The sequence below is a fragment of the Zingiber officinale genome, chromosome 3A (assembly GCF_018446385.1).
Source record: "Zingiber officinale cultivar Zhangliang chromosome 3A, Zo_v1.1, whole genome shotgun sequence".
Lineage (NCBI taxonomy): Eukaryota > Viridiplantae > Streptophyta > Magnoliopsida > Zingiberales > Zingiberaceae > Zingiber > Zingiber officinale.
In genome coordinates, this window is record NC_055990.1 from 160,654,700 (window position 1) to 160,668,784 (window position 14,085).

The 14,085-nt window shown below is 37.5% G+C and overlaps 1 protein-coding gene across 1 annotated transcript; it reads left to right on the top strand.

Annotated features, from left to right (window-relative positions):
* The first annotated feature begins 9,262 nt into the window (after positions 1–9,262).
* On the top strand, positions 9,263–10,474 carry LOC122054208 (putative F-box protein At4g17565). The gene has a single exon (XM_042616014.1). The coding sequence runs from the start codon at positions 9,279–9,281 to the stop codon at positions 10,458–10,460; it is 1,182 nt and encodes a 393-aa protein (XP_042471948.1). The 5' UTR covers positions 9,263–9,278; the 3' UTR covers positions 10,461–10,474.
* Positions 10,475–14,085: the final 3,611 nt, after the last annotated feature.

Here is a 14,085-nt window from a genome sequence, read left to right on the forward strand (position 1 = left end):
TTAATTCCTGGTCCTAAATCACCTAGGAAAGAGGTAGATGTGTACTTATGACCTTTGATCAACGAACTAAAGGAGCTATGGGATGATGGGGTGGAAACATATGATGCATCGACTGAACAAGTATTTCAATTACATGCTGCTGTGATGTGGACCATTCATGACTTTCCAGCATATGGAACAATATATAGATGGAGCACAAAGGGTTATAAAGCATGTCCAGTATGTCTTGATGAAACTAAATCCCAAAGATTACGGAGTAAAATATGCTATACATTGCACCGTCGATTCTTGAATGTGCAACACTCATGGCGTAGAAATAAGAATTTCAATGAAAAGGTTGAACAAGAAGGACCACCACGAAGATTAATGGTTATGAGATTTTAGCACAGTTAAATGCATTACCCCAAGTGGCATTCAGTAAGGATCCTACATTAAGTAAAAAGCGGCAGCGATCTTTGAATGAAACCAATTGGTTAAAAAAGTCTATATTTTTTTAGTTAAAATATTGGTCAGATTTAAAGTTGAGACACAATTTAGATGTGATGTACATAGAAAAAAACATATGCGACGCTTTGGTTGGCACATTATTTAATATAGATGGAAAGTCAAAGGATACATTTAAAGCAAGGTTAGACTTGCAGGATATGGGAATTAGAAGTGAATTGCATTTAAAGAAAGTTGGAGACAAATTTAGTAAACCATATGCAAGTTACACATTGACATTAGAAGAAAGACGTGAATTTTGCCAATTTTTAAAATCCATGAAGTTTCCTAATGGATATGCTGCTAATATATCTAGAAATGTGAATGCAAATGATGGAAAGTTACATGGACTAAAATCACATGATTGTCATGTTTTGTTGCAAAGAATACTTCCAGTGGTCGTACAGAAATTATTTCCAAAAGATATATACGACACACTAATTGAGTTATGTGATTTTTTTCAAAAAACTAACTGCAAGATCTTTACACTTAGTGGACTTATGTAAAATGGAAGAGGAAATAATCTTCATATTATGTAAGATGGAACAAATATTTCCTCCAGCATTTTTTGACACTATGGTTTATTTGGCAGTTCATTTACCTCGTGAAGCCATGTTAGTTGAACCTGTTTATTCATGATGGATGTATCCTTTTGAACGATATTTGGGCAGGCTAAAAAAGTATGTTCATAATAAAGCAAGGCCTGAAGGATCTATTGCAGAAGGGTATATTGTAAATGAGGCATTGACTTTCAGTTCCTTATATATGAGTCAAATTGAGACAAGATTTAGTAGGCCAGAACGAAACCAAGATGTTCAACTAGTAAAATGCAATTTAAGTATTTTCTCACAACAAACAAGAGTATTTGGCAATCCACATAATCTGAAATTACCTTTAACTTTGTATAAGAAAGCACATTGATATATTCTCAACAATTGTAAGGAAGTTGACCAATATAGAAAGTAAGTTTTTACATTATGTAATTTTATTATTTATACTTCATTATACAATTGTAAAATAATTATTTTTTTCTACAATGAACATATACAACTTCTGTCAAATAAAGTTCATTCAAATCAACTTCTCCAATACCATGAGCGAGATTTCCCACAATAGTTTAGGGATAGAATGATAAAGTTAAAGAATTTAACAAATTTAGAAATCACAAACGAGTTATATTATTTAGCAATGGGACCTGATCTTGAAGTTCAATTGTATGATGCATGCATTGTAAATGGTATTCGATATCATACAAGATCTCGTGATGCTCGCAGAACTACTCAGAACAGCGGGGTTAGCGTACCATCATCTGATGACGGGGACAATTTAGATTTTTTTAGAGTGTTGAAGGATGTTGTTCAACTATTTTACTCTTTCAGATATAAAGTACAATTATTTTGGTGCGAATGGTTCCAATGTAATCTGAAAAAAAATCAATAGTTGAATAGTTTGGTCTGTTATCTATTGACACTTCTAAAACATGGTACGTTGATGACCCATTCATTTTGGCCAACCAAGCAAACCAAGTTTATTATTTAAATGATATAAAGTGCGGAGGCCATTGGATGGTAGTGCAGAAGGTTCAACACCGAGAAATATACGAAGTAACTGAAGTTGATGAAGTATCAGAAGAAATTGAATCCGAAAATAATTTCAATATTGACACTAACCAAGATAATTCTTCTAATGAAGCAACTTTAGTAGTTGGTGAAGAATTAGAGATATCCCAAATTTGTAGATTAGATGTTGTGCATCAATATATAAATATGTCAAATGCACAAGTGGAGCTTGCTAGGGATGCTCAAAGTTTTCTTAACGATGAAGATGAAGATACTGAAATTGATAGTAACACAGATGATCAATTATCTCTTTCAGATGATAGTGGTGATTAATGTTTATGAACAGGGTATATATGTTTTTCTTTTTTTTTTTAATTCATTACTTGTAGATGTCTATATATGTTGATGCATATTTGTTAATCTATATATGATGAATATGCGACAGCCATGCCGCCTAAGAGGATTGAGCATTTATCAGTTTTGGAGACACCTATAGATGATAGTTCTTTCAGTGGTTAGTTGTTTTGTATTTAATTTACAAAAATTTTATTTAAATATTTCATTTGTTAATTGTTAACACTATTACATTTACAGGTCGGTCGATACGTAGGGAGACACGTGACACATATTCTGATCGACTATGACGCCAGATAAGTGATTGGGGTAGATTCCTCGTTACTTTCTGTCAGAGCGATGGGCATCCCATTGGCCCTAATACAGCTTCATTTATGACCGAATTAGGCCTCTCAGTAAAGAAGTTTGCTCCCTTACAAGCTAAGAGTTGGAAGCACATCCCCGCTGAGAATAAAAGGATGATATACGATCGAATATCAGTAAGTATAAGTAATTCAACATATTTATAATCACTCCTTTATTACTAACCATGTGCAAAATAAATTTATTTTTTTCAGACTGCTTTTGATATAAGTTTTCAGGAGGGTTCATCATCGGTCATGAAGGAGACCGACCGATTGATGAGTGCACGATATAGAGACAATAGATCTAAAATGCATAACCATTATAAGAAGCTATCGCACCTGTTGGTTAATCCTAGGAAAACGTACCGGTTCCACTGTACAAAAATTTTTGTACAAGTATCGAACCTTTCCTTAAATAACCTATTATGTTCTTTAGAAGTTAAATTAGGAATCGCAGACGGAACTTAACATCATTGATTCCAAATTTAACTTATCTGTTCTTAATGGTTTAGATTTGAATCGCAAGCGGAACTTAACACTATTGATTCAAACCTACCTAGATTATTAATTCCATAAATATTAATGTCCAAAATTGGCTTCCAGGACTGCATGGCGAGGCACATGTCCTTCTTGGATATGGGAGCAACCACCACCGCCTAGGCAAAGCCTTTTAAGGAAAGCTAATATTTATTTCCTTAAATAACTCTAGGTCAACCAAAAGGAACAATCGAAACACAAGTTCGAAAAAGAAGAAAACACAAACTCGAAAAACTATTTCGAAAAAACTAGATCTAATTGCCTCTTGTATTTAGAATTCTTACAAAGAGAAAAACTAGCATGATGCGGAAAACAATTGCTAATTATACCTTCTCTTTGTATGCTAATGACCTCGAGATCTTCTGCCGTATTCTTCGCCTCGCCTTGGACGTCGTGTGGGCGACGAACCTCCAAGATGAACACCACCCAAAAGAGAACTTCTCCTCCTTGCAATATTCGGCCACCACCACCACAAAGGAGAAGAGAGCAAAGGGAGAGGAAAAAGGGAGAGGGCCGACCACCAAGAGATCACCCAAGCAATAGAATAAGAGTTATATCTCATGAAGCCCCCTTACCCCTTCTTTTATATTACTTGCCCAAGGCAAATAAGGAAAGATTTTAATAATTTTCCTTTTCCCTCTTTATTTTCCTTTTCCTTCCTATTGATTGAATTAATCATCAATCAATGGTTGAGATCAATCCTGTTTGGTTTAGGATTGGGATTGATTTAATCCTATTGGGCGGCCCTTGCTTGGGCACCAAGCAAGGTGGCCGGCCACATTAAAAGGAAAGGAAAAAATTTTTTTATATAAAATTTTACAAGATAAACTCTTATAAAATTTTATAAGTTCTCTTTCCTAAAGTAGGAGTTAAAAAAGGAAAGTTTCTAAAAATTAAAACCATGTTTTAAAATTTAAAAACTCTCTTAAAAATTTCCTTTTTTAACATGATGATAGAAAATTTTAATTTTAAAACTTATCTCCCTTTTTTTCTAAACCATGAGGATGGTTAAAAAAGGAAAGTTTTAAAACTTTAAAACGCTCTATTAAAACATGTGGCCAAATTCAAATTAGGAAAGTTTTTTAAAAAATTAAAATCTCTCTTTTAAAATTTATAGTTTTCTTCAAAGAGAAGATTTTAAAAATTCAAAACAACCCTCCCTTTTTGAATTATTGTGGCCGGCCCCTACAAGCTTGGTCACCAAGCTATTGGGCCGGCCCCTTCAAGAGGATGTGGCCGGCCATTGCTTGGTCACCAAGCAATGGTCCGGCCCCCTTCTTGGACACTAAGAAGAGCCTTACATTTGGATGGACTTGAGGCTATAATGAGGCTACGACAGGGATCTAGAGGAGAAATTGGTTTTGGCCTTCCGATGAGCTTAAGTATCCCGTGTTCGTCCCGAACACACAACTCAAGTTCATCGATAACAACTCATTCCACTAAAGAGTTATTACCGCACTACCGCACCAATCCCAAATTACATTATGGGCTCCTTCTTATCATGAGTGTGTTAATCTCCCTGTGTTTAAGATTATGAATGTCCACTAATTAAGTAAATTACTGACAACTCACTTAATTAATATCTAGTTCCAAGAGTAGTACCACGCAACTTTATTGTCATGTCGGACTTAGTCCACCTGCAGGGTTTAACATGACAATCCTTATGAGCTCCTCTTGGGGGCATTCTCAACCTAGATAAATAGGACACAAATTCCTTCTATAATCAACAACACACACTATAAATAATATCATTTCCCAACTTATCGGGCATATTGATTTATCGAGCTAAACCTCACCCTTTGATAAATCAAAGAAATAAATATTAAATATATGTGCTTGTTATTATATTAGGATTAAGAACACACACTTCCATAATAACTAAGGTTTAGTTCTTTTACTAAGTCAGTACAAAAAAAACTTACCTAAATGATCCCGCTCAATATACTTAAAGTGTATCAGTGTAATTTATTAGTTAAGATAAACTAATACTTAATTACACTACGACTATACTGATAGTTTGTTCCTTTCTATCTTAGTCGCGAGCAACTGTTTATAATTTATAGAGAACCGACAACATGATCTTCTAAGTGCGACACCACACTTTATGTTGTCTACTATATAAATTAATTGAACAATTACATTTAATAAATAAATGCAGATATTGACCAATGTGATTCTTTTATTTTAGCAAATAAATGTTTACAAAAGCTAGGCTTTTAGTATACACTCTAACAGCACCTTCCTCCTGCTAAGCGCCGACAGCATATTCCGATTGAGTTCTATGAGACTCAAGATGATTGGGACTACATGTGTACTCTATTTGAATCTGAGGCATTTCAGGTAACTCATTCTATAACAAACGTCTTATTTATATAAAAATTTAACTATTTGTTCTATAACTATTGTTTTGTTTATACAAAATTTTGTGTTGTAGAAACGATCTGCAATAAATATCGAAAATCGAGGAAAACTCCCATATAACCATCACGGAGGTTCTAAATCATTCATTCAGTATAGTTACGACGGTGTAAGTATTAATTTTATAATTATCTTATACTGTTTGTTGATTAAAATATTAACACATTATTTTTTTTAGACCGATCAGTCACAAAGAAAAGATCGGATTACTGTCTTTAATGGAACTCATTATAACTCGAAGAAAGGGTGGATTGGGGACACGGCAAAAATTACATATGTATATTATGATCTTATTTAATGATTTTGTTCTTAACCATGCATAATTATTTTTTACATTATTTTTAACATATTTACTTTTTCTAGGATGATATGGTAAGACTACGTGATGAGTGTATTCTATCACAAAATCCAGAAGATGACATCGATGTAGTCCAAATTGCAGATATAGTTTGTGATCAAGTCTATGAGAATATTATTTAATAACTGTCGATACAATTTTCATTTTTTCAAAATATATATGACATGTTGTCTTGTTAAAGTAGTCAACTTATTTTCAACTGATTAAAGTAGTCTTGTTAGACTGATAATCACTTAAACAAGTAAGAATATATATAATCACTGATTAAAGTAGTCTTGTTAGTCATTCATTTGTGTCTTTGGATTTGTTATATGTGTTCACTCATCATATTTTACATTATTTTCAATAGGTGAAATATTACCATTAATTCCTCTACGTTTTGTATTAACATCTGTGATTGAGTTAAATTATATAATTATGAAGATCATTAGCATTATGATATAGTTTCCTTCAAATTTACAGTATTGAAGTTTTGGGTAATATCACTTTTGGTAAACTTTCAGCTCATCAACTATTGATAGCCTGTCCTCGTGTTATATTTGTATATGTTGGTTCTTATTTGTGTGACAAAGGACTTCATTGATCGCTAGAAGACAGATGCAAACATAAAAGAAAGCTGAATCTCCAGAACACATTTTGGCTAAAACAATGACCACTATCAAGTTTGGCACAAGTGTGACAGCACAATAACATGGGCCCCTATCAAGTTTCGCCTAACATGGAGAGTAGTTCTAACATCTAAGCAGCATGTGCATGAGAAAATGGAGAGTCGTCTTCTAGTTGTACAGGAATTCCACTCATCATTCTCTGAAACTCTCTAAGTTCTGTTCTAACCCTTTTGCAGGAACAAGAAAATTGATTGGTGCAAAGGTAGAAAGTATATCTACATTTCATAAATATATGATTTGGTTGTTATTTACTGTTGAGTTTAACTCTTATCCACATACTCAATATATCATCATATCATATCATATCATATGTTTTATTATCTTCAAAATTTTGTATTAGGTTCTCGGTACTCGGTCTGGATACATGAGAGGACTTGGAAGTGGGCCGAAGCCAGTTAGGTCTACTTCTTCATATGCTACATCCTCATCCAGATCAACTAATGCTGCATTGCGTGAAAGACTTGAATCGACCCAAGATGATCAACGAACACCAAAATTCAGCTAGCAAACACCTAAGATGAGTTAGCATCAATTAAATCAAGATAAAATATGTTTGAACAAATATTTAACCGATTGACACCTGGTGCATTAGATTCCTTGATTCAGGATTCATCTTCAGCTCCACCTCCTCCTCCTCCATCTTAGGCTTTGATATTGTAGACTTTTGTATAGAAACATGATGTTCTGGAATTGTTTTGAACGTGTTTGGATTTTTGGTTGTGAACTTGGCTGAATTGTTGGTTGTGAATATGCTTTGAATTTGGATTGTGAATATTGTTATTATATTTGTGTTGAAGTATGAGTTAAATGTTAGAGTATTTGTGAATTTGTTGTTATAGTTGTGATGATGAGTATATATATAAATCTGTACAGAGGATGTAAATGAGGATCTGTTTTTTTTAAACCAGATATTAGCGATGATTTTATGTTATTTCATCTCTAATAGTCCATATTAGCGACGAAATTAGGCAAATTTCGTCGCTAATCTAGATATTAGCGACGAATTTTGCCTAAATTCGTCGCTACTCTGGACTATTAGCGACGAAATAATATAAAATCGTCGCTAACCTGGCTGCATTTCGAAAATATCGAAACTGGAGGACGTAGTTTTTAGCAACGAATATATATAAATCGTAGCGAATATTTTAGCGACGTAATAAATAAATTTGTCGTTAACAATAACTATAACAACGATACTCATTAAATCATCGTTAAATAGTTTACGACGAAATAATTTACTTTAGCGACAATAGTTTAACATCGCAAACATATTAGCGACGAAGTAAGCAAATTTCATCGCTAATATATATTTACGACAAGCTTATAACGACGACTCTAGCGACGAAATTTTATCGTATCGAATATTTGTTAGCGACGAAAAAATATTATTAGCGACGATAAAAATCGTCGCAAAATATCTATTTTCTTGTGGTGCTTGTAATGTCAACAAAACCTTAGAAAATATAATAAGAGGAAGAAGATATGAGAGTTGCTCTTGTTGTTGGAAGAGGGCAATAATTGATATTGCATTTCTTATTTGCTGGAGAAGAAAGAAGAGCTCTTATGCTCTAGAAGAGGAGGGAACAAAAAAAATATTAATTTATTATAGTTGGAGATGGAGAATGAGAAAAAAGAAATGCGAAAAAAAAAGAAATGGAACATAAAAGAGATGGATGAGTGAAGAATGGTGGTACATGGCATGGCATGATGGGAATTGATGTGCGTAGGGAGAAAAAAAACAAAAAAAATTCTTAAAAATATTCTAATTTATTTTAAAGATCAAACTCATTTAAACTTTAAACTTAATTTGACCATAAACTTAATTAAATTAAATTCAAATTAATCTCAATTCAAACTAATAATTCTTATCTACGTCTATCTATTATATTTAGTTTGAATATAATATAATTTTAATTTAACGCTTTAATTTATGTTCTATGATTTAATTATTAATTTATGATTATATATTTTATTTTTAAAATTAAATATTTAATATGTTGGAGCGATCGCACCTCGTCCACGACGCCACCGTCGGGGTCATGTTCTGTATTTAGTATAGTTTAACATGCTACATGTTTTAAATAATAATAATATATTATAATTTAGTATGAACTTGCATCCAACTTTAATATTTATTAAAGGTTGAACAAGTTTTTGCTCACCTCACCCAAATTAAAACCTGATAAAAAATAAAAAATTAAATTATTTTTAATAATTTTTTTCAAGAACATTAATAAGTTAAAAATCTCACTTTCATGTCAAATTAATAATATTGTTGTAGTTTTAATGACCTAAATCAAGAATTATTAAATTATTTTATCATAAAATAATTAACAATATTTTTTTTAAAAAATAATAATATGAATTCATGAGACTTTTAATTATTTTAAAATCTTAATTAAAAAAAAGGAAAAGCACAAAAATAGAGAATGTTTCCTAATTCTCATCGGCGACCTGGTCCGTAATAATCGATCCCAACAAACGCCCAAATTTATAGCCTTCTGATACAATTACAAACCCTCGATAATCCTCCATGGCGCAGCACCGATCGACAGTCATGGCGACTGCTGCCTCTTCTTGGTCGCAGCTTCCCATCGACATCCTCGTCTCCATCTTCTGCGAGCTTCCGATTCGCCAAATTCTCCGGTGCACGCTCGTTTGCGCCCACTGGTCCGACGCCGTCCGCTCCCTCCGCTACTCTTCTCGCCTCAAGCTTCCTCCTCAGTTCCCCTGGCTATTGTTCTCTGGCGAGCGGAGCCATAGCGGTCTCTCCGTCGCACATTTCTACAACCACCTGGAGAAGGCCTCCCACGCGCTGACCCTCCCCGACCCGCCCATCCACCGCCGCCTCTGCATCGGCTCCGCCCACGGCTGGCTCATCACCGCCGACCACCGCTCCATGCTCCAGCTTCTCAACCCGCTCACCGGCGAGCACGTCGACTTGCCCCACCTCCCCGACTACATCAAGCACGTGTACAGCCTCCGCGGCGAGCTCCGGCACTTCAAGCTGGACGACTTCCCCTGGTACGTCCACCCCGGCGAGCTGCGCTCCCAGTTCTTCAAGGCGACTCTCTCCGCCAATCCTTCCCAGGGAAGCTACACCGTCGTCCTCATCCACGGCGGCCTATTCAAGCTCTCGTTCGCGAGGGCCGGCGACGAGAAGTGGACGACTCTAGACGGGATCATGCACTGCGACGCCGCCTTCATGGACGGAACTCTGTACGCCGCCACGAGAAGCGGCGGGGTGCAGGCGTGGGATCTCTCTGCTCCTGATCCGACGCTGAGGCACATCTTGCCTGCGACAGTGGCCTCCCGGAGCCACCGCTACTACTTGGCCCGAACTCCCTCCGGCGAACTCCTGCACGTGCGCACTGATTTCCTCTTCGGTAGTCTCTTCGATTGCCTGACGAATCGGAGAATCATCAAGGTGTCACGAGTGGACGTCGAGAGGGGACGGTCGATCGAGGTGGGCGATTTGGGAGGGTGCGCGCTCTTCTTAGGCAGCAACCAGTCGATTTGCCTCTCCTCAGCTATGTTTCCGGGGCTGGAGCCCGATTCTGTTTATATAACGGAAGACGATCGTTGCCAGAAGAAGCAAAAGGAAGACGAACAAGTTCGGAAGCTGATGGCTTATCGTCTGACAGACGACAAATGCTGGTCGATTCCATTGCCGAACTTGAATCGGTCGCTTCTTATTTGGATCACACCCAACATCTGCAACACTGATTATGCTACTTAAATCATAACACATCATTTATTATACATGCCTAATTTAAGAACGAACACAACTAACCCATATATATATATATATTTTATGGTTATTAGATTACCCATATCATTTTTTATAATATCTTTAAAATTTATAATAAACCATCCACTTTATTAAATTAAGACAATCACTACACGTTATATCAATCATTTTAAAATTTTCATTATTTTTATTTTTTATTATTTCTTCTCTCTTTTATTTTAATTAAATGATATTTTATGAAATTTAAATTTAGAAAATAAATAAAATAGTTGACGTGGAAGCTCTTAATGTTAAATGACAGCAAAAGACCTGATTATGCTCAGGTGTTTCTCACTATCATGGGACAAACTTATAGTAATCGTCCAACTAATTAGGATGGAAGGTGATCGTGTCCGGAATCAATGAGGATGACACCTAGTTATGGGGCGTCGATGTTGACCATGAGTAGACTCAAAGAAACACAGATCTAGCATAGCTATTGGACCTGCGTACCATAGAGAAGAACTAGAGACAAAAAACATCAATCACCGGGCCAGGGAGGGGTCCTCGTCACAGGTATTTCGATGCTTAAGTCAGACAAATAGTGATAGAGAAGATGAAGAATAGTGACGAAGAAGAATGAACTCTGCTAATGAAGCATCGTATACCAGCACATATAGGTGGAGACCCCCTTATATATAGTATTACATTTCCTCTCTGCACGAATCTCAATGTATTACCAAAATAAAACTGATCATTATGACATTCTAACACATTTCCTAAAATATATCCATAATTCCTGAGTTTTACAGGGTAGAAGCTTATGTGAACAACTTGCACGGGGAATATTCCCCTAATTCTTTGACAACAGTCACACAAGATGCCAAAAAGGAATATTATGCCGTTAATTTGAGGAGCCCTTAGTGTGCTTTGCCGGTAGGTCGACCAAGTTCCCTTTAATGTCCATTTAGGCCTTGTTCTTGCACGGAGTCGGGTCAGCTAAGCAGTGTTGATCATCTCAATGACTCGACCCTTATGAGGACTTGGCTTGGGATTTCGTCAAGTCGAGTGGGCTCGGGATCCGATAGGGAAAAAGGTTTGATCAAAGACCCTTCTGAGGACTCGGCTTGGGATTCCATCGAGTCGAGGGGACTCAGGATTTGATTGAGAAAAAGATCTGACTGGTGGCCCTTCTGAGGACTTTACTCGGGATTCTGTCAAGCTGGGCGGACTTGGGAATCCGATCGGACCAGAGGTCTAATCGGTTGTAATATTCGGTCAAGCCGTATGCCCATGCTGACCTCGAATGTTGACCCATCCTTGACTTTGACCGCCACTTCAGTCAACTTTCTTGATTTTAATCCTGTGGCAAAAGGCGAAATCGCTCGCCCCCAGCGTCCCCGTCGCACCCGACCCAAGGCCATCACGAGGGAGGTAAATCACAGCATCCTGAGCGAGCATGTGGCAAGTGGGGTGAGTTGCACAGGGATCGAGGATTTACGCCCCGACTACCCTGAGTTTCGACCCCGCGACCTCATGTGGCAAGCATCCCACTACATACCAACTCGGATGACCTGTGGGGTCATTCTTGATTTTAATCCTGGCCATGGGTGTTGGTGCGGGAAGCATCTGACGATTGAACCTGTGTTTTGATTATGTAAAATGGTTCAAATCTAAAGTGTTTTGTTATCTGATATGTTGAATAAGCTTTGTAGGAAAAATCCTAAGTGTACTTAGGCAAAAGCCCTAACTGCGGTTAGGCAAGCGAAAATCCTAGGGGGTGGTAACCCTAGGTCCTAGGGGCGGTAACCCTAGGTGAAAAAAGCCCTAGCTACGGTTAGGCAAAGGGAAAACCCTAGGGGGTGATAACCCTAGGCCCTAGGGAGTGGTAACCCTAGGCGGAAAGCCTTGGTGGTTCGAGGTGTTCGGGCAAAAGTCCCAGAGTCAGAAACTCTAGGTGGAAAGTCCTAGTGTCGCGAACTAGGTGGAAGTCTGGGCAGGCTGTGGAGCGGAAGTCCAGCGGAAAGACCTGAAGACTCGGGAGCTGAGCAAAAGCCCAGTCGGTTTGGAGGATCGGTCTAGCAACAGGTATACTCTCCTGAGTGGAGTAAGTGAAGACATGTTCCCCGCTGAGGGAACAGTAGGCGTTAGTTCGACCTAGGATTTTCGGTTGAAAATCCGAAGTTAGAATCGAACAGTCCGGTGACTGTCAGACTTTTATATTTATGTTATTATTATGTGCTAACTTTGTGTTGCAGGATATGCTTGGTATTTTTGGGACTAACATATCTTGCAGGGACAAAGGAGCAAGCTTTGCCTTGGATGAACAGTACTTGAGGCGCTCTCATGGAGCTTGGAGGTGTCTTAGGTGCAAAGGCTGAGAAGACTGCGCAGCGAAGCTGGAGGCGCCCTCATGGAGTGAGGAGCCTCGGACGACATTGGAGGTGCCCTCAAGGAGGTTGAAGGCGCCCTCAAGAGGATAGACGAAGACTTCTTCAGAGTTTATCCGCGCTGTGAAACCGCCGATGATGGAGGCACCCTCAAGGAGCTTGAAGGCGCCCTTAACAACCTTTATAAGGTACTCTCGAGCAACAGTAAATAATATCAAGTTCTAAGCGATCTTTCAACTGTTTGCTGCTAACAAAACGTTTCGGCTGAGCCACAACAAGACCCCGATGACCCGGAGCTGCGAATTTCAAATTCCTGTTGTCAGTATAATTTTTAGTGCATTTAAATTGTAATACCTAATTGTACTATTTTTTGAAAGTATAGTTGTTGCCCAAAGTAAACGCTCAACGAGCGTGGGCCTTGGAGTAGGAGTCGCCCTAGGCTTCGAACCAACTAAATCTTGTCGTCTTCTCTGTGCGTGTTATTTATTATTCCGCTGCGTTACTCGTAAGTTTTTCGAATACGAAAAGTGAAAGCCACGAGTGCTATTCACCCCCTTTAGCGCGTCTCAATCCAATAATTAGTATCAGAGTGGGGTCGCTTCGATTTGGTGCAACCACCAGTCAAGCAATTTTTTTGTGGTGACTTTCAATTTTTTGGAGTCGATTGAAATCAGTATTATTGTCGTCTTCCGATCTATTTTTCCGTAATTGATTTTTTTCTCGAAGTTGGTGCAACACCACTCGAGATCGTATGTTTATCTTTCTTTTAACCTGCACTACTAATCCAAGATTAAGTCCTGGGACAAGCTTTTCTATGTTTTTTATGTGTAGTCGATTTTGCTTTCATGGCTCTCCAAGAAGGCTACAATATAGCCCGACCTCCGCTCTTCATTGGAGAAGACTTCAGCTACTGGAAGGGTCGAATGGAGTCATACCTTCAAACTCATTTCGAAGTTTGGATGATCGTCAAAATCGGTCTTGAACTTCCAGTTGACGACACCGGCAAGCTAACACTGTTAGAGTGTATACTGAAAGCCTAAGCTTTTGTAAACATTTATTTTGAATAAAGAATCACATTTGGTCAAATTATCTACATTTGTTTGTAGTTGTTCAATTAATTTATATTGTAGATAACATAGTATGTGGTGTTACATACAGAAGATAATGTTATCAGTACCTTATAAATTATAAACAGTAGTTCACGACCAAAATGGAAAAGAACAAACCATTGGAAGGTCGTAGTG

Excerpts from the sequence above, each read along its gene's own strand:
- LOC122054208 (XM_042616014.1), top strand. The coding sequence starts at position 9,279 with ATGGCGACTGCTGCCTCTTCTTGGTCGCAGCTTCCCATCGACATCCTC.